The 19846-nt window shown below is 44.6% G+C and overlaps 1 protein-coding gene across 2 annotated transcripts in view; it reads left to right on the top strand.

Moving 5' to 3' along the window:
- PALM2AKAP2 (PALM2 and AKAP2 fusion) overlaps nucleotides 1-19846 on the top strand; it is a 272587-nt gene that overhangs the window by 99159 nt on the left and 153582 nt on the right. For both annotated transcript variants that reach the window (XM_068422437.1, XM_068422438.1), the window contains 2 exons: nucleotides 13924-14038; nucleotides 14650-14671. In XM_068422437.1, the coding sequence (XP_068278538.1) occupies nucleotides 13924-14038; nucleotides 14650-14671 (137 nt within the window). The remainder of the gene's footprint in view (nucleotides 1-13923; nucleotides 14039-14649; nucleotides 14672-19846) is intronic.

Here is a 19846-nt window from a genome sequence, read left to right as displayed (position 1 = left end):
GCAGGCATTGTCCCTGGGAGGCGTGGATAGTTATAGCTCCCCTGGTCCTCTAAGGGTGTGATGGGGTTAGGCCATTGCAGATGACCTCGTGTACTCCTGGCAAGAGAAAACCAGGCTCTGGATGGCAGAGATAAAACTAGAGCAGTCAGTTTCTAAAGTACAGTCAGTATTTCCTCAGCTTTCTACAACTCTCAATGAATCCCGGGATGCTGTGGACTTGCTGCTTCCACCCACTCACCTTCTGCTTCTCCTGGGATGGTAAGCAATCTCTTGAGCTAAAATTCATTCATCATTTTGTGGCATGATTTCATTCTTGCCTGGCTGAGCAAGGCCAGCAGGAAAAGACACTTTGCTTTGCTCGCTGAGATGCAGTCACCACCACAGCCCCACCTTCCCTGCACTTGTATGCCGGAAATTTGTGCTGGGAGTCTGTGAAAGGAACAGCACAGAGCTCTGCATGTGCCCAAGAGGACCGGAGGCCACCCCAAAAACCCTTGCCGGCAGCAGCAGCACCACCCACCAGCCCCATGGACACTCAGAGAAAATGACAAGAACAATAGCAGGAAATGTCTAAGGGTGGAAACAACAAACCGAGCACAGCCCACGTTTCTGGGGGCTTCCTGATTGGCTTGATTTGCCTCAGCAGGAGCACTTCGGATAACCTTGGAGTCATCCCACCAGGGCAAAACCTCTCCCCAGTGAAGCTGCATTTGTTCCAATGCTTTCTGGGGCACAGGGATGCTTGCTGCCAAGCACAAATAAATAAACAAACACAACACAAAAGCTCTAAGGTAGATCAGCTGGACGAAGCAAGATCAGGGCGCTGCCGCCATCATGCTCAGGGCAGCAGCAGCTTGGTGCATCTCTCGTTGCTCCCAGTAGAGTCTCTCCATTCCCACAGGACACATCCCTTGCCTCGTATCAGCCTTCACCCTGGAAAATGGACTGTGAGTTCCTGTAAGTGAATGACAGCAGAGGACAGATTTGAAAAGCTCAAATCCAAGAAACTGTTTGCATCAAGAAACAAACAAAACAAGTTGATGCTCCTACTGGGTGTTCCCCTTCCTGCCCCGCTGCTCTTTTTCTGTCCCTGCCGTCCAAGTCTCTCTTGGCAAGCAGTGCCGGGGAATACATTTGTGTATTTGTGAGGGGCATATAACATGGGGGATTTTCAAAGGGACCTAATAAGGCTTGCTGCCTGAGGCACGCTGTCTGTCAGCTGCACATACCCATCTAACTCCTTTGTCAAGGGCTTCTGAAGGCACTTCCAGGTTCAGGTAGTCATGACTAAAGCACAACACAAAAGGCAAGGAAAGGTTTGTTAAAAAAGATCGGAGGGAGGCAGATGGGTTCCCTGTAAGTTGCAACTTTCCATGGTAGTAAGGTATTTCTGCTTTAACAGCCACATGAAAGCCAGGATGCAGAGAAGGTGTCATCACACCAATTATAATACTTTTGTTTGGGTTTCCACATTTTCAGTATAACAGCCTGAGTTCTCTGGGGCTCATTTTCATTTTTAGTGTTATTCTCAGACTGTGTTCAATCAATCACAGGGGGTTCCTGAGGTCAGAGTGCTGGGTGCTGGGCAGCCCTTACTTCTTATGCCAACAAGTAGGTTTGTAAGCACCACGTTCCTTGAAACAGCACATATTAATCCACCACTGCAGAAAGCAAATACGTTATGCTTCGTTTGCACCAGAAGTCCGTTACGAAGTCCATGCAGTCAATTAGCAGCAAACCTGAGTCAAGTCAAACCAAAATCATAGAAACCTCACATTTACAGTGAGTAACTATAATTAATAATGCCAGCTAACAGATCTACCAGGATAAGCATGGTCTGATGTATGATTGGACTGTATAGAATTGGCAAAATGTGTTGGGTCAAGGTGGGGAAATGGAGGCAAAGTGATTTGCTGGAGGCTACAGCAGGTATAAACCAGAAAACTCTAGCCTATGATTGCTATTTTTGTCAACACTGCTTTTCTAATACATAACCGCAGCACCTTTTCAGTGGTGATCAGATTGCCATATGAAGGAGTCATTTGCATGTGCTCCTAAATTGCTAAAAGTCACACGTGATGGGGGCAGGGAGGGATTCAAAACATCCCAAATGGGAAACCTGCAAGGAGTGAAATCCTGGTTTGTGAGCAGTAGGGAACAAGCTGCCATTGGCTTTGGAAGGAGCCAGTGCTCTGCCTCAGCAGAGGAAAACTCAGTTGGAGTCTGGTGTGGAAATAACCTGTGCAGGAATTCAATGAAAACAAGAAATACCAATGAGGGGGAAAAAAAAGGCAGCCTGTACCAGGAAAAAGCTTGTCTTTTACTCAGTGTGCACATACCTACATATATATGTATTAGGCCAAATCCACAAATCAGAACATTTTCAGGTGTACTCTCAGGTGTTCCTGGTTAGGCTTGGACTGTAATATATCTAACCTATGTATTAACAACCAGTATCCTTCCTTAAACAGCCCTTAATCTGCTCATTGACTTGAATGGGCTCTACAGTAGGCTGATAATACTGTGCTTTTTGGTGCTGGTGTTCAGCTAGACATCTTGTGTGAACAGTAAGACCAGAGATATTATAGTGTAGCTCAGTACATCATTTCAAAATAATTTCTTCAGAAGAAATACAACACTTGCAATGAGTCCCAGAGTGAAACTTTGGTGCACATGTTCATGGCAATAAAGAACATCTGCATCTTATCAACACGGACAGAAAATTAGAATTACACAGAATCACAGAATCACAGAATGTTAGGGATTGGAAGGGACCTCAAAAGATCATCTAGTCCAATCCCCCTGCCGGAGCAGGACCACCTAGACCATCTCACACAGGAACGTGTCCAGGCGGGTTTTGAATGTCTCCAGAGAAGGAGACTCCACAACCTCTCTGGGCAGCCTGTTCCAGTGTTCGGTCACCCTCACCGTAAAGAAGTTTTTCCTCATACTTATGCAGAACCTCCTGTGTTCCAGCTTGCACCCGTTGCCCCTTGTCCTGTCAAGGGATGTCACTGAGAAGAGCCTGGCTCCATCCTCATGACACTTGCCCTTTCCATATTTATAAACATTAATGAGGTCACCCCTCATTCTCCTCTTCTCCAAGCTAAAGAGACCCAGCTCCCTCAGCCTCTCCTCAAAAGGGAGATGTTCCACCCCCTTAATCATCTTCGTGGCTCTGCGCTGGACTCTCTCTAGCAGTTCCCTGTCCTTCTTGAACTGAGGGGCCCAGAACTGGACACAATATTCCAGATGCGGCCTCACCAGGGCAGAGTAGAGGGGGAGGAGAACCTCTCTCGTCCTGCTAACCACACCTCTTCTAATACAGCCCAGGATGCCATTGGCCTTCTTGGCCACAAGGGCACACTGCTGGCTCATGGTCATCCTGCTGTCCACTAGGACCCCCAGGTCCTTAATTTGTCTGTGATTTTTTTTTCACAGCTCTGCTATTTATCTTAACGAAGATCTCGAGTTTGCTAAGAGCCATGTGGCACTGCAGAGAAACAAGCAAATACTGATGTAACCACTGCTACATTGTATTAGCATCCATTCCAGGCAATCTAAGTAAATAGGTTCATCAGAGGAAGAATAATATTTACATTAAAAATATTTATATCCTCAAGATTGAAAAAAAAAAAACTAATCTTTGGCACAAGACAAGTGGAAAGAATTGTCACTACAACCTGAGCAAGAGAGGAAAAATACAGTTCAGAAAAAAATTCAGGAGGGAAAAACCAGCAGCAGACACTTTAATCTGCTGTATGTAGATTGGCTGCAGAAAAAGTGTTTTTGTTGCTAGCTCTGTAAAATGGCAGACCTTCTGTCACACTTTCTTTTTCCTCAGAAATTCTGGACATGTGTATCCTTGCTGGTATTTGTATGGCACTGTCAAAACGGCCGTTCTGAGTGTCTCCATGGAGGGGTTGAGTGATGCACATCCCGCGTCACTGCTTCACCCTGGGCAGTCAGAGCTGCAGATCAGCCCAGTGCAGGCAACGCTGCCCACTGCGCGGGCTCGTGGCCCTTGCTTCATCGTCCCTCTGCATTCATTCTTCTCTGAGCAAAAGAGGCACAGACACAGCTCAGGGAAAGACACGGGGGAAAAAAATATTACTGAGGGTCTCCAAAACCTGTTAACTCTTTTGACTCTGGTGGACTCATGAACTTTTGCCCAGGCCCTTTTAGGTGAAAGTTCTTCTGTACACAGATTGAAATTGCGTTGTGCTAGCAAGATGTCCATTGCTGGTAGCACAGTCAGGCATCTCTCAACATCAATGGCCGCATTCATGTAGCCTGTACCATCATTTCCCAGTGGTTATGACAAGCAGAAATGCACCAGAAGGTGAGTGGTAGCTTTTAGGGAATTATAGCTATAAAACATACTATATGTTATGTTACATGTAATGCCATGCAGTGTGAGCACACATGGACTCCCTCCTTTGAAGTGTGGCTGTTCACATCAGCTGCAGCTGATGCTTAGATTTTCCGCTTTCTTTAACGTTTATAGAAATTATAAAGCTGCACACACACTTCATCCTAGAAGCTGGGAAGGGTCTAGGTCCCCTGCGAAGCATGATCCCCCATGCTCTGAAGACCTCTTTACTGACAAGCGCAACCTTTAGTGAGGGTGAAGGGTGACCAAGAGGGACAGGAGCACTGCTTTCTGCAAGTCTCACTGTTCAAGACCCTCATCAGCTCCCTGCGAAGAGCAGACGGGAGTGCAGAGAGCATCTCCTCGGGCCTCACAGTCCAAGCGCAGGAGGCCAGAGCAGATGGTTGAGGAAAAAGCTGCAGTGACCTGAGGTCCAGGCAGAAGACAGCACGCCCGCTCCAGCCCTAGCTAACGGCGCTGCTTTAAACCCAGCTTCCCATGTGTTTTGCTTTTCAGTGCAGCACTGCTTGCACTCTGAGCTTGCAGGAGTTTATTGCATTTCTGCTGCGGCACCTCCAGAAGCAGCTGTAATTTTCAATAAGGATAGAAGATGAGCAGCCAGTGTCTGTCTGAAGTTTCTGCTGCGGACAGCCACTTAACCTGGAGGTTACAGGGCCCACCTTGCAGCAGCTGGCTGCTAGGGTATCCTCATGGCCATTCTGCTGCAACCCGAGGGGCGTAAATTTGGTCTCACGCTCTGCCCTGAGCTCCCCATGACCCTCAGCAGCTCACCTCTCATCTGACATCGTAAATCAGGGACAAAAAGTGTATTCCCCATCTGTACACGGGAAGCTGAAATCTCTTCAGGGCAAATACTTCTAGTAATTTTTTTTTTTTTACTTCCCTTCATTAAAAAAAAGGTGGAGATAAAACTCACACCCTTTTCCAGGCTTCCTGCCCTCCCTGTAAATGCTGCTAGGTGACTGAATGTGTACCTCCAGTATACCGGTATGTGTAGGAATTGCACAAAAACATCCTCCTTCCTTGGCAGCTTGCGGTGTGGTGCTGCATAAGGTCACACGTTCATTTTGATCACACATACACTCTAACCCTGCGTAACGCCGCAGCAGCCAGCGCTGCTGCACTATGGAAGAACAAGCACTCCACAGTCATCCCCCTGTTGCTCTCCCTCTATTTCTTGGACCTCTCCCAAGGTATAAATAACGCAGTCCACTGTACAGCTGAACCGCTGGCATCTGTTGCTGAACATAAATGAATTTTCATGTGCATAGCTGCAATGTGCCAGCAAGCTGTTTTTCACAGGGCTGGCTGCACCTGTGTTGCTTTTCTAGTCTCTGGAGTGTGCTGCCATGTACGGGGACTTTGTGCTGGGGGAACTGCACGTGCCACCCTCTTTCATCTGGACCACATCTTACAGCACCTGCCCCTGACCCCAGGTCCCACCACAATCGTTGTGGCCTTTCTGGAGCCTATTCCCAGTGCTCAAAGTGCCCAGCCAGTCCACTGAAGCACACCTCAACGGCTGCAGCAAAGCAAAGCATGCGAGGGAGAGGATTTCACGACAGCAAGCCAAATGGGTACATTTGTCCCTCGTACTTTTGTGTGTCTGCTAGACTGTGTGTTCTCAGGCATCCTAGGGACAATTTCCTGGTGCTTGTCCTGCCAAGTTTATTTAAAGCCGTGGGAGAGAAAGCAAGTTTCTGCAGGGTTCAGTGTCTTCCCTGAGTCTTTGCACCTTCACCTTTCAATTACAATGTACAGTGCAAGTGTCCTCTCTCAGATGGCTATTTTATCTTCCCTGCCTTTCTCCTGCCATCCCAGCAGGTACTGGCCAATGAACCACAGATGAGCCCCTGTACTTGTAGCATAAGTCCCCTGTCTTGTCTGGGGTGAGTCCCCATCTGTCTGGACACGGAGACCTGCATGTCCAGTTTTGTGCAGTACGAGTGTTTTATATCAGTTGTGGCTCTCACTTCATTTACTTTATTTTAATGTTTTGGACACTGGATCAAGAGGCTCCAGAGGCAGGAGGCTTGCTCTGTCTCTGGGCTGGGAGAGAAGAAGAAAACGATAGCAATGGTGAAGAGGAGAGACAAAACCCAGCTTCACCAGGAGAAGCCTAAATATCCATTTTCATCTCACAAGGCTGGATCAAGAAACCAGGACATGTATACCATTTCTTTTAAACACAGTGCTCCAAGAGCTTGATGGTTCAAAAGCCAGACTCTGCCAGAGCAGGTTAAGCTATCAGGGTCTTTACTTGGCTGGTCAAGGAAATAAAGACATTTGGTCCTATCTGCCAGGTCCTGCCTGGAGGCTGGTCAGGAGCGCATGTGGGAGCTTTCAGATCCAAACACTCTGGTATAAGCACACAGGGAGAATATAAGTGTACTCTTCGCTCTTTTACCTCTTTGGTCACTAGCCAGGGGACTGGGTTCAGACCAGGGCTTTTTTTCTCTTTTTTCTTGTCCATTTCCCAAAGGAGGGTCAAGCTATGTGCTCCTCTGCCATAAGGGCAAGCATCCAAGGCACTGTGATTCACTGATTTCCAGTCAGTGATCTGCCGTCTCCTGAAGCAGTGGGAAGTTTTTAAGGTTGCAATCTCACCCAGGCTGGAGACATCTCCCATTTGAAGAAGTCTGAAAGAACTTGGCCCTGGAAGGCTCACACTTGTGAAAGTCCACAAACAAGCGTGGGCTGTAAATGCCGTGGGGTGCAAGAAGTTGTGTGTTCGGGTGATATGGGGAGATGATACTGGAATGAGATAACATGCTTCTAAAATAGACAAAAAGTAAGTTATGAAAAAGTGATTCCAGCTGGAGGAAGACTCATCCCAGAGAGCGCTGGAGGTCCCCGTGGTTGGGAGGTTTAATGCTGCATCAGGCAAACCACCGACAAAAGTTAGTACACATAGTGTTGCTTTGGCAAGGAAAGGGACTCAATCATATAACTTCTGCAATTCCAGGTCAAAGCATTTGCGTTACCTTGACACTAAGCCTTCTACACCTGGAACAGGCAACCTTTTACTAACTAACTCAGGGTGACGACTGTTGAGTTTTACACCTCATTGTGTTTAGCTCAAGAAATCCTGTGTCCTGTGCTTGACTTTCTGGCCTTCACTTGTCTAACCTAGCAGGGATTAACCTGGTCCTAAACCAGGCAGATGCAAAATATCAATATACAGCTCTCTTTCTATGTATTTGTGTATACACATTTACTTCAAACAGCAAAGGGAATTATAGAAAGTTTTTCCTCTCTTCTGAAGTTCATCAGCTGAAACTGGGATGCAACTTGTGCTTGGTGAAGCGAATGATTTCCCTTCCTGTGTACTCAGGAAGATTCATACAGATCACCAGAGCAACTCATTCAGCATCGTGCCTGAATCTCATTTCCAAGCATTGACTGGTGATAATGTATTTCCAGTCTTTCAAGTCACGGAGGTTTTGCCTTTTCAAAGATGCTAATTAAGTTTGCTGCTCTTGATTATCATCTGCACTCTGTAAACAACAGCCTTTTGGAAATCATACGACGTGCACTGCCAGCTTTCTTCTTTGAGGGTGAGCTGTTCAAAAAGGATGAGCTCTGCAGAAAGACTAAACTAAGAGGCATTGAATTACTCAGCTCTGGAATCCCATTTCAGATCCTGCAACAAACCTAAAATCAAGCAGTTTTTTGCCATCAGCACTGGCTGTGTGTCAATATACAGTGACATGCACAAATGGTCCAACTGGCTTTGGCAACTGCCAGGGTTTGCTAAGAAAACTAAGCCAATGTGGAAACTAAACCAAGTATTAGTCAGTGATTTCCCCCTCCACTACGGCAGGTGAAGGGCACTGTTCATGGCTGTGGCATGTAGGTTTCAGCTCCGGTTTCTTAGGCATTTTGTTTTATAGCCAGGTTGCTTGTGCTTTGTAGTTGCTACAGGTATAGGAGGCATGTCAAGGGCTGAGGTGCTAGACTGGGATTTAGGGTGCAGTTCCCCATATCTTCTCCAGTTGTGCTGGTTTAAAGAGCACAAATGCAAGACTTACACATCATGCAGGGGGAACCCTTTCCCCACCCTGATTCAAAGTCACTCATTCATTCCCTTGCAAGTTCATTTTCCAAGGTTATTCTGAACCTGGGTGAGCTAATAGGTACCCTCCTGCCCCAAAAACCTTCACAGTGACCAAGAAGTGAGAATGAGAGGCCCATGGGGTGGAGCATTTTTGCCAGTGCTCTTTCGCACTGCGGGACAGGGCACATGGCTCTGTGCTAGCAGAAGCATGGACCCTGCACATTAAGTTTCAGTTTCTGTTTTTGCTGTGTGGTCAAAAGCTTATTGAGGGCAAGGTCCTTGAGACGGGCATGGAGTTTGTGCAGAGATAAATTTCATCCCTACGGGCTAGCCCATTTATCCCTAAACTTGGTCTTTAACTTTCTGTTTAGTAAGCATCAGAGGGGTTTGTTGCAGTTCTCTGTTTGTGAATCTGCTATTTTAATACCAGCTGTAACACCTCAGGATGTTCAGCTCTGAGAGGCCTGGCACAAATTACTCATATACAGGCCCGTGTCTTCTTTGTGCCTTTTAGATGAGGTTGCTTTCAGATGTCAGTCAAGGAATGGCAAAACAATCAGTTTACAGCTGAGCCGTCCCGTACTCTACGTGTGCATCCGTCATCTTTTCCCTTCAAGTGTTTACTCTGATTAGGTCTTTCCTGTTTTCCTCTTAAGTTCTGAATACTTGTATATTTTCCTTATTAGTGCTGATGAATGTTCTTTTTTCCACTGACATGTCAGTGCATATGCTGCAGACATAACTTCTATTACATTTCTATCATCTTCACCGAAGAAATGACATGAGTATTTCTCAGGTGCAACCCAGCACGCAGAGTTAGTACAGGCTAAAGAAAATGGTCCATAAACCTGCAGCTGTTCTCTCTGTTTATTATGCTGTTACCATCCCACGCTGAAAAACAGAACACTGCTGAGCCAAATGTAGGTATCTCTGGAAATCATGCATCTGCCAGAGTTAATTAGCTGGAAAGAGGAGGCTGTTTTCTTTAGGCATAGTTCTGCTTACTTGGGATTTGTGTGCTCCTGTTGCAAAGCAGTGTGACTCTGCACCAGCTGTGTGAGTGCCCTGCAGAATCCTGCTCGGGGTCCCTCCAGGGGTCGAGGAAGAGGCACCTTGTGCCAGAATAGCCTCTGCCTTTCAGCAGAGAGGAAAATGACAGCCCAAGTCTGTGGGTTTCAACATCTTATCATGGGAAACAGAGGAAATCCTTCACCTAAAGAAAGTGCATTCATCACCTTCAGGCTGGAGCACAAAACAGAGCCCTATATCCAAACATAATGCTTACTGAGTACTGAGTGCTAAACGTAAATGCGCATATACCGCAGTACCAAACCTCTCCTTCTGCCTCTTCACCTTTTAGATCTCCCTTCTTAACTCCCTTTTTCATTACCTAAATTAAAGTCTTGTGTGCTGCCTGACAGCTCCTTTGGTCCCTGATCCCAGCCCCTCAGCAGGAGGGTTCATTTGTTGCTTCCACCTCCAGTCCCCTTAGAAACTGAACTGCCCACCTTGCCTACACTTGTGTGGCCACCCGATTGGGTCAAAATCCCACCGAACACACAGACCAGACTTCCTTTAGCAGCCTGGTCCATCCCCTTTCCCTGCAGTACTGAATGGTTCTGGTCTGAATTTTGCAGGGCATGATGTCTGATAGCTACAGACTATAAAAGAGAAAGCCTGCAAGTAGCCTTAAAAATTTATGTTTTTTCCCCCATTATTGGGGATTTTCAAGCCTCAAATGGAAGCAGCCATGAGCATCCTGGTCTGATCTCACAGCTGACTCTGCTTGGAGCTTACACCACTTCTGCCTCATCTGGATGACCATTTTCTTTCTTATTTTTTCCCTACAGCACTCCAGACATTGTAGTTTCTTATTTAACTGGCTGTATTGTTGTGGCCATCTTCCAAACGCCAGCCTGAAATCTGCTAAGAAGCCAGGAACAAGGGAATTATAAGGTTTCCTTGCCAGGTGTCAAATGACAATTGAGGCACATTGTTTTTAAACTGGGCTGGAAGAAAAGGACATTATTGAATATTTAACAGGTTTACACAGGAAGAATGTAAGCACTTTGTATATGTACGTACGCGTACATGTGCACTCTGAATGGATTTACTATTGTTTAGAACATTATATAGCGTGTTCCTCAAAACAGATGTGATAATTAGTGCATTTAGTTTTTCTGACCAAATTTGCATGTCTCTTGTATCTTGTTACTAAAAAGCAGGCAGTTCCTGCCACTCAGCAATTCTGATTATATAAAGCCCACTAAAAAAAATAAAGGGTGCAAAACAACCTTCCTTTTGCATTATGATTTTAATTTCTGCATTGCTGGCCCCTCTGTAAATAGGCAGCCCAAAGGAATTGGTGAAGACTCTAGGTCCAAATTTTCCAGTGAGGTCTGTGGTGTCTGGGTGGCTTACTGATGAACGTGTACAACAGCTCACATGGAAGCTGTGCCCTTGAGTATTTCTGTTACTTCAGCAGCATTACCTCAGCCTTTAAGCCTAGAGAGTACAGACGAGTGGTATAAAATTGAGCAAAACGGTCCTGTGGATATTAATGCTTGGTATATGACCCTTGTGCTATGTAACAGGTACATTCTGGCTGAATGATCCATATTTTTCCTCTCACGATTAGGAATTCAGACCCATTCTACACAGGGCCTGGGGGACTCTCATTCTGCCTGCATTATTTCAGTGGAAAAAAGGGTAGTTTGCACCTATGGGATGAGTTTGTATGCATTCTTGCTCAGCGTCACATAGGAAATCTGTGTCCCTACCAACTTCACCGATGTTTCTAAATCCTGCCAGCTCTGCCTCGATTCCTTTCCCCTTTAGTAAGTTGTTAATACCACTTCTGAAAGGAACTGAACAATGGATTCAGGAGCAAAAGAAACAAGACGTCAAAATAGGGAGACATAATATTGCATCTGCCCAACTGGTTTTAATGGTGAGGGTAGGCTGGTGTGAATGAAGCAGAAACTGAGTAAGTGAAGCAGGAGAGGAGGATAAAAGAGACATAAACAAGTGAAAACAAAAGAGCAAGTAGCCAGAAAGTAAGAAAATATAAATCCAATCAATTGCTGGGTGTGCATGTGCGAGTGCACATCTGCATGCGTTAGAAGCAAACTTTTTCTGGAAGACCAAACAATTCAGGACAAATCTTCTACAGTTTTGAGCTGGTGCACAAAAAATGGTGCACTTAACGATCACCCCAAATTGCAAGGAGTCTGCTTGCTTATAACCTTACTGACATCAAATGAGTTGCCTTACACCACATATGCTGACAGTGTTTTCATTGTCATAAATTATTAATTAATGTCCAGTTCATTTAAAAGAAAAAGGACTTCTTTCTTCCCCTGTGTTTTGTTGTTGCTGACTTACATGCAGTCCCATTTTCCAGTCTCATCCTAGATCATGTAGTGAGCAAAATGTACCAGGCTACAGAGTATGTATCCTGAAAATGCTGCTTAGTGATTCACTTGGGAAGAAAAGAAACATACCAGTAAACCCCAATGCACCCAGCTCAACAGTGTAATCTCACCAGACAGCACAGCAGAATATCTCATATGTCTTTATCAGCAAGGTATAAATGTATGTGGATCTACTAATTGTTCCCAGGGATAAGGAAGGAAAAGAAGCCACCTTCCTGTTGACTTCTAAATTCATTAAATAGGAAAATGGCAATGGCTGACCTCAGTGACAAATTATTTTTTCTCTTCACTAGGTATTTTAAAGCATTTCCTGGGAAAAAAAGTCAAGATGAAACAGTATTTTTTGAAAGCTTTCTCCCTGAAGTACAACATAAGGGGGAAAATTAATTCTGTATCAAATTGTTCCATTTCAGCAAAACAAAATAGTTTGTTTCAAAATATTTTGCATTTTTATAATTTTTATATTAATTTGGAAAGAACCTTAGGTGAATTGGAGCAGTACTTTCCAACAGTTGATTTTAAAATCACTGCAATTAAGCGATTTCAACTTGGAGATGAGAGGGTTGCCTTTAAGAGAGAAAAACAGCAGTTCAACAAACCACCACGAATTTGAGACTATTAAATATTCACGTATTTCAGGAGAGCAAAATCTGCCTTTTTCCATCTGGAGCAACTTGAGGCTGTGACACTTTTACCTCCCTCTGATGAAAAGCGTTATCAGCAAGTGCCATACATCTTTCATCCTTGCACAATTAGAAAGTGTAGAAAAATTTCCCAGGTGGGTGCCTTAAGTTAGACCCCTGTGTCTATATTTAGACACATGAATTTCACAAGCAACTCAAGGTGTCAAGCCCCTGAAAGGAGCAATCCCTCCCTCCCTCCTCCCTACCTGCTCCCTGTCACTTTCTCCTTGCCCTCTGCCTTGTGATCAAACAAGCATTAATGAAGTCCTGTGCTGAGTGGGGCTGGGAAAGAGCAAAAATATGTCCCTTTGGCTTGGATCAGTGCCCTGATCCTTCAGTTGAGAAGTGGTGGCAGAAAGACAGAAGGGAGCAGCCGTGGGTAACGGAAGTGCTGGACAATGCTGATCTGTCGCATTCAAAGAAATATGGTCCAACAAGCTGTGAGCAGCTACAGCTCTTTCTGTAGACAAAGGGAGTTTTAGGTAACTATCCCTGTTCAAAAGTGTTCATCTTGGCTCATATTACAGATTTTTCTTTTTTTTTGGTCAAAAGTGAGAAAATAAAGATGGTGGTATACATAAAAAATATATATAGAAAGAGGGAATATTCCTGCACCTGCATAAATCATGTCAATAAAAGGAGGTTTGAGTTAAAGTAATGGAGAATCTAACCCTGATTAAAATGTATCCCAAATCACAATCAACACATCTTAAGGAGTGAGTGTCATTAGGTCTCGACATGAGAAACGAGAGTGCTGAATGCTTACTGCTTAGCAGAATAAGTTTATTTTTGAGCAGCCTGTGTATTTTATTACCTGAAGCCTGTAGGGTCCCCAGTATCATGCAGCAAGAGTAGAAAGCACCGATGGATATCCCAAAGTGTTATTGTCGGGAGTGGGCAAAGTACTAGTTCAAAAGAAACTCCTAACACAACTGGTTGGCTGCCAGCTTCCAGATTCATTGTCTGGAGCACTAGAAGACACCTATTCCTTTAATTATTACTGTGTATTTATGGTTATATCCCATACTGTGACTTCTAAAATGAAGGTGCATATCTGAGAGATATTACAGGAATTGGGGTGAAGGGATACCAAGATATATTTTTAGTTAATCTGTATATTTTGCACAAGGGGATAATAAGAAAATTACCGTTTTTCTTTTAAATAGACCTGTCTGTTTTACAAATAATTCACGCGTCCTTCATGCACTAGGAAAGCAGTTGTGAATAACAAGAGTGAAAGTTGTTCATGATGTCATTTGAAATGTTAATTAACACCTAGGAAACTATGGCTCGTTGAAATAATTTTTACATGGAGTTTTTTTTGTGTGTATGTGCATGTCTGTATGTCTTCCACAGGCTGGAACAAGAAATACAGAAATTAGAAAGTGAGGAATCCCAAATATCTGCCAAAGAACAAATAATTTTGGAGAAACTAAAGGAGACTGAGAAATCCTTCGACAACTTGCAAAAGGTATTAAAAAAAAAAAAAAGACACTTGGGCACAAATTAAAACCAAGGTAGACTCTTAGCACTGTTTGAAAGCAGCAGTGAAAATTCATGCACTTATGGGAAGATTGAGGGCAGTTGCAGAGCACGTAGATCAAACCAGGATGAACGACTAGAAAAGATATAGAGGCATCAGATCTATTTTGGTTGGGTTATTCAGATTTCCTCTTCCCACTCCTGCTTTTTTTGAAGAGGGATTTCAGAGCCTATCTCCCTAGCTTATTGGCAGGGAAACAGTGTGAGCTTTTGGCCCCACTGAAAGATCTCAGCAGGATCCTGAAAGGCATCTCAAAGTTCCCTGCTCCCAGTGGCACCCAGAGATAGTGGCATTTGCCACAAATGCCGCTTCTGAACATTACAGCCTGCAACAAACAGCAGTGTTCTCATTTTAGTTACACCATGTTCCTCTCCCTCAGCCTCTAATGGCATCTAAACCTGAGGAGCTACATCCCCATTTACCCATTTAAAAATTACAAAGCACCATAAAAGCAAGTCTAGCATAAAAATCAAGACTTCATGCAAATAATACCCAAATACAACAGGTTTAACCAAACATCTCATTTTTTCCCTTCACAGAGTTTCTCACACCAGGATGGTGGTAAGTACCTTTTTATTATTGTATAGCTTTGGGTTTAACAAGAGTTGTTTCTATAGCTTTGTTGCAAAGGTTTACAAAGTGGGGCTTCCTCTCTTCATTGTATGTTTCTGATTTATTGCTAGAGACGTTACCTTTTCCTTTGGTGTTGCCATAGAGCAAGCACAAATTGTGGTCACTATTGTGGTGAAATAGTATTCCTTTGGCACAGCTCCACCTCTTCCTATCTGCACACGAGGGGAAAGAACAGCATGGATGACTTAAAACAGATGTCATACAACTTCTATGTTATTGACCCCTTTCACCACATGATAGTCCTGCACTGCAGACTCTTTTTCACCTCTCTGTGGTGCATCTTCTCCATTGTATGCGCTCATGCTCCGTTCATAAACAGTTAAATAAAATGAGGGCTATTCCTAATATACAAGAACAACTGTTAAAATCAGATTACTTCACTGATGAACTATATCCTCTCAGTGATGATTCTTACAGAAGGAAAACCTCGCATGGGTGGATGAGGGTGTAATAATTCCTGGTCTATGAAATTCAGTGTCACACTATGTGTGATCAGTCTAAATATTGAGCTTTAAATGTAGGTGTCTGAGTGAGCAAATAATATGGTTTGTTCCCAGAAAGCTAGAGAGACCCTTGTAGTGCTGCTCCAGGACCCTTAGGACCCAGGAAGGGTATGCTGATCCATCTTCAGATAATCTGTGCTCCAGACACTCATTCTCAGTACCTGTCTGAACTGACGAGACTCAAAATACTAAGGTCAAGACTACCTCCTCCAGCTGCTGACAAAGCCAGGCCCAACTGTACTGTGAGTGTAAATGAGGAATATATAGGATGATCCTAACATTAAAGCATTGGGACACAAAGGAAGGTTAATATGTAGTGTATGACCTGACATGGAGCTGTCTTTTTGAGGTGATTAATATTAATTAGTAAGAGGGTTTTCTTTTTAACTCAAAGAACTAGTTTGGAAATGTACACTTCTGTTAGCAATATAATTCAAGTTTTACATTAAATCCCATTGTAAAAAAAAAAAAAAAGAAGTCCAGGTAGGATGCTCCATGGCTCCACGGTAAGAACTTATTCTTCCTTCCTCCTGGAGCACTTGAAATTGGCTATCACAAAGTAAATAAAGATCCAGAATGGCAAATATTTTGTACCTATGCACGGTTTCACCATGGTTGTTGGTAGGCTTCCAAAAGTGGAATGGTGCCTACAGGAATTAGCACCCAAAGTGCACGGAAGCTTTTACGACTCCTGCAAGACATGGTCTGCCTCTTCATGCATGTTGTGATAAAACAGGAACCAAAGGAAGCCCCAACTAGCAAATACAAAGTGGTAGTTTCCCTTAAGGTATTTTCTTGTAGCAATGTAGTATTTCAGTGGGTTCAAGAGGAGCCTCACTGCTCTCCAGATTTTGCCTGCTTTCAGTGGATCCCTTCCTCACAGACTGAGCCAGAAGCAAGGACAGCTCGTGATTTCTGAAGGGAAACAGAAAACTGCAAAATTATGCCAAAGAGAAGAGAGTGCCTCCAGAATAAATGTGCAGAGGGAACAGGGGGTATAGCTAAGTTGATTGGTACCTCTTCTCTTCCAGACCACTTGCTTTATATACCTTGTCTCTTCCTCTTGGCAGCTGGTCCTTGTGGACTGAGACAGACCCAGGTCATCCTCTAGGCAGTACCATACTCTGCTCCTCTAGGGACAACCACAGCTGCAAGCTGTCCTGTTAGCCCTCCCACTGTGGGCACGGTGTGACCGTACATCTTCACGTGATGAAAGCTGAGTAGGTCCTCTGTTTTCTGCTCTCTGACAACAGTCTGTGAGGGTAGCTGGTCAGAGCGAGATGAAAACACATACATAGCTAGCTGCAATCAGTTTGGTACCATAGATGTTTCCTTCAAAAATGTGTAGGACTTGCTTTGTTGCAGCAGATCAGCCATTTGTCTGGCAACCTTCTCTAACACATGCTGCAGAGGAAAATAGTAAGAGCTGTTGGATAATACAGGAAGGCCGTGTAAAACATAGATACAAACCAACACTGACCTGTTGGAGTAATTTCTTCAATTGCTGCCACATCCTGAAAGACTTCCAGTCCATAAATCTCACATTAGTTTGCCCTGTGTCCATCCCTCCCTTTATTCTAAATGTGATGATGGTACAGAAGGTGATTTATCTCATCATTGTGTCCCTGTGCATGTTTTTGTACCATATATGTGGTGGTGACAGAGCTTTTGAGAGTGCAGAAAGCACAACTACAGGGAGCTCAGAGCCCAGAGGAGTCCAGGCGACGGCTGTGAGGGGAGGGGAGAAGTGGTGGTGAGCACTAGTGGTCGATCAAGTGACTCTCTGTGTCCTTCCCAACCTTTCCAGAAAACAGCTGTGTTTGGCAATGAACATTTCTGAGCTTGAAGTCATCCAGGCAAAATAAACACAAATCACACGTTTTCCAGGGTACGAACACACTCTGCCTTCATAGATCACCACATGAGAGAATGCAGAGCAGAAGTGCTGAGACGGGAGCTGTGGCCCAGTCACCTGCAGTCGTACTTCTGCCAGCTCCTTGGTGGCTTGTCACTGACAAGCTTTCCATTAAACAAGGCCTGAGATTATGCTAGGAATGACATCATTTGTTGCTGCTCAGATCTGCAGTCAAAACCAGGCATGTTGTACTGCAATGCTGCATGCACATCATGAACAATGGAAAGGAGGGAGCTCTTACTCCATGTATGCATATGTTTATGGCTCACTGTGTATGTAAAATAAAAGCCACATTAAGATCTGATGTAACTCCCCTGACTGCTGAATTTGCCTTAGGGATAAATTTGTCCTCTGCAGTCTTTGGCTATCTGTATGCAAACTACATGCTCCTACTCATTAGCCAGCAATGTGCGCTTGCAGCACAGAAAGCCAACTATATCCTGGGCTGCATCAAAAGAAGCATGGCCAGCAGGTCGAGGGAGGTGATTCTGCCCCTTTACTCTGCTTTCCTGAGACCCCACCTGCAGTACTGCATCCAGCTCTGGAGTCCTCAGCACAGGAAAGACATGGACCTGTTGAATCAGGTCCAGAGCAGGGCCACAAAAATGATCAGAGGGATGGAACACCTCTTCTGTGATGAAAGGCTGAGAGAGTTGGGGTTGTTCAGCCTGGAGAAGAGAAGGCTTTCAGTACTTAAAGGGAACTTATAAAAAAGACGGGGACAAACCTTTTACCAGGGCCTGTAGTGATAGGACAAGGGGTAATGGTTTTAAACTAAAAGAGAGTGGATTCAGACTAGATATAAGGAAGAAATTTTTTACCATGAGGGTGGTGAAACACAGGAACAGGTTGTCCAGAGAGGTGGTAGATGCCCCATCCCTGGAAACATTCAAGGTCAGGTTGGACAGGGCTCTGAGCAACCTGGTCTAGTTGAAGATGTCCCTGCTCATTGCAGGGAGGTTGGACTAGATGACTTTTAAAGGTCCCTTCCAACCCAAACCCTTCTGTAATTCTGTGACTCTGTACTTGAGCCAACATGCAGAAGCCCCAGTTACAGAAACTCTACAGTTTGCACAAACCTCTGTTTGAATTTGGTATGTATTAGCATATATTTGGCAAAGATGTGACTCTGGAAACCTGGCCTGCACTGTTTCATTCCCAGCGCATTGCTTAGAGACTCTTCTGGTTTTCCCTCCTCTGATCTTGATCAGCGGTGCAGCAAAACAGATCAGCATGTCCACAGAGGACTCACGTACAGATCTTTGTAGAGTGCTTTCCCCATGTCCTATAAAAAATCACCAGTGATTGTTTTTCAGTTGTAGGGTTTTAAGTAACTTTTTAATTTTATCTGCATCTATGGCTGCCACAATTACAGCACCTCTGGCCACCTGAGTGAAAACCATTGATCACCACCTTTGAGTGCAGCCTGTTAGCCAGTTTCCTACCCATCTCACAGACCATGCATCCAGTCTGTATCTTGCCAGTTTGTCCAGGGGAAGGCTGTGGAAACGCTTTGCTGAAGTCGAAGTAAACAACATCCACTGCTCTCCCCATGTCGACAGAAGATCTTATTTTGTTGTAGAAGGTGATCAGGTTGGTCTGTCATGATTTGCCCTTGGTAAATCTGTACTGGCTTTTCCCAATCACCTGCTTCATTCGGTTTGTAATAGTTTCTAGGAGGACTCATTCCATCACTTCGCCGGGGTATGAAGTAAGACTAATGGGCCTGTAGTTTCCTGGGTATAGACAGTCACCTTGCAACGATGTCAGCCACTTCTCTTAACACCTTAGGGTGGATTCCAACCAGACACATGGATTTATGTGGGTTGAGCCCTTGCAAGAGGCCACAGACCAACAATTCCTCCACTACTGGTGGGTGAACACATGAGCTGTCGTAGCTACTCGATCTCATGATCTGGGGTCCAACTATGCCAGTAAAGAAGACATTGAGAACCTCTGCCTTGTCAGCATTGTTAGTGACTAGTTTCCCTGCCCTGTTTAGTAACGGGCCAATGTCTTCCCTGTGCTTCTGCTTACTGCTCACAAATTTAAAGAACCCTTTCTTGTTGTACTTGATATCTTTGGCCAATTTCAGTTCTAGCTGAGCTTTAGCCTTCCTGATTGCATCTCTGCATGCCCTAGCAAGGTTCTTGTAGTCCTCAATGGCTATTTGGCTGCCTGTCCATAGCCAGTATGCTTCTTTTTTGCCTTTAATTACACCTAAGAGCTCATTGTTAAGCCAGGGTGGTCTTTCGTTCAGCCTCCTTCCTTTCTCTTTGTAGAGGATGGACCATTCTTGTGCTTTCAGCAGGCACTTCTTGAATAACTCCCAGCATTTACAGGCTCCTTTGCCCTCCATGGATGCTTCCCATGGAATCACTCGCAGCTGGGCTCTGAGTGTATTGACGTTCACTCTTCTGACATTTGAGGTCTTTATCCTAGTACTGGTCTTCAGTGTGCTCAGTGGGATCTCCAACTCCACAACGTTGTGGTTACTGTATCCAAGGCTACCATAGGTAGTTATGTTTTCAGGTAAGCCTTCTCAGTTTGTGAGCAGTAAATCTAGCAATGTGCTGCTCTTAGTTGGCATGTCCAGCATCTGTAGCAGGAAGCAGTCCTCAATGCATTCCAGAAAACCTGATGGATGGCTTGTGCACCAATGTTTTTTTTTTCCCCAACAAATGT

The sequence above is a fragment of the Nyctibius grandis genome, chromosome Z, assembly GCF_013368605.1.
Source record: "Nyctibius grandis isolate bNycGra1 chromosome Z, bNycGra1.pri, whole genome shotgun sequence".
Classification (NCBI taxonomy): Eukaryota; Metazoa; Chordata; class Aves; order Nyctibiiformes; family Nyctibiidae; genus Nyctibius; species Nyctibius grandis.
Note: the sequence above shows the minus strand (reverse complement) of the source record. Positions and strands in the feature narration are given on the sequence as shown.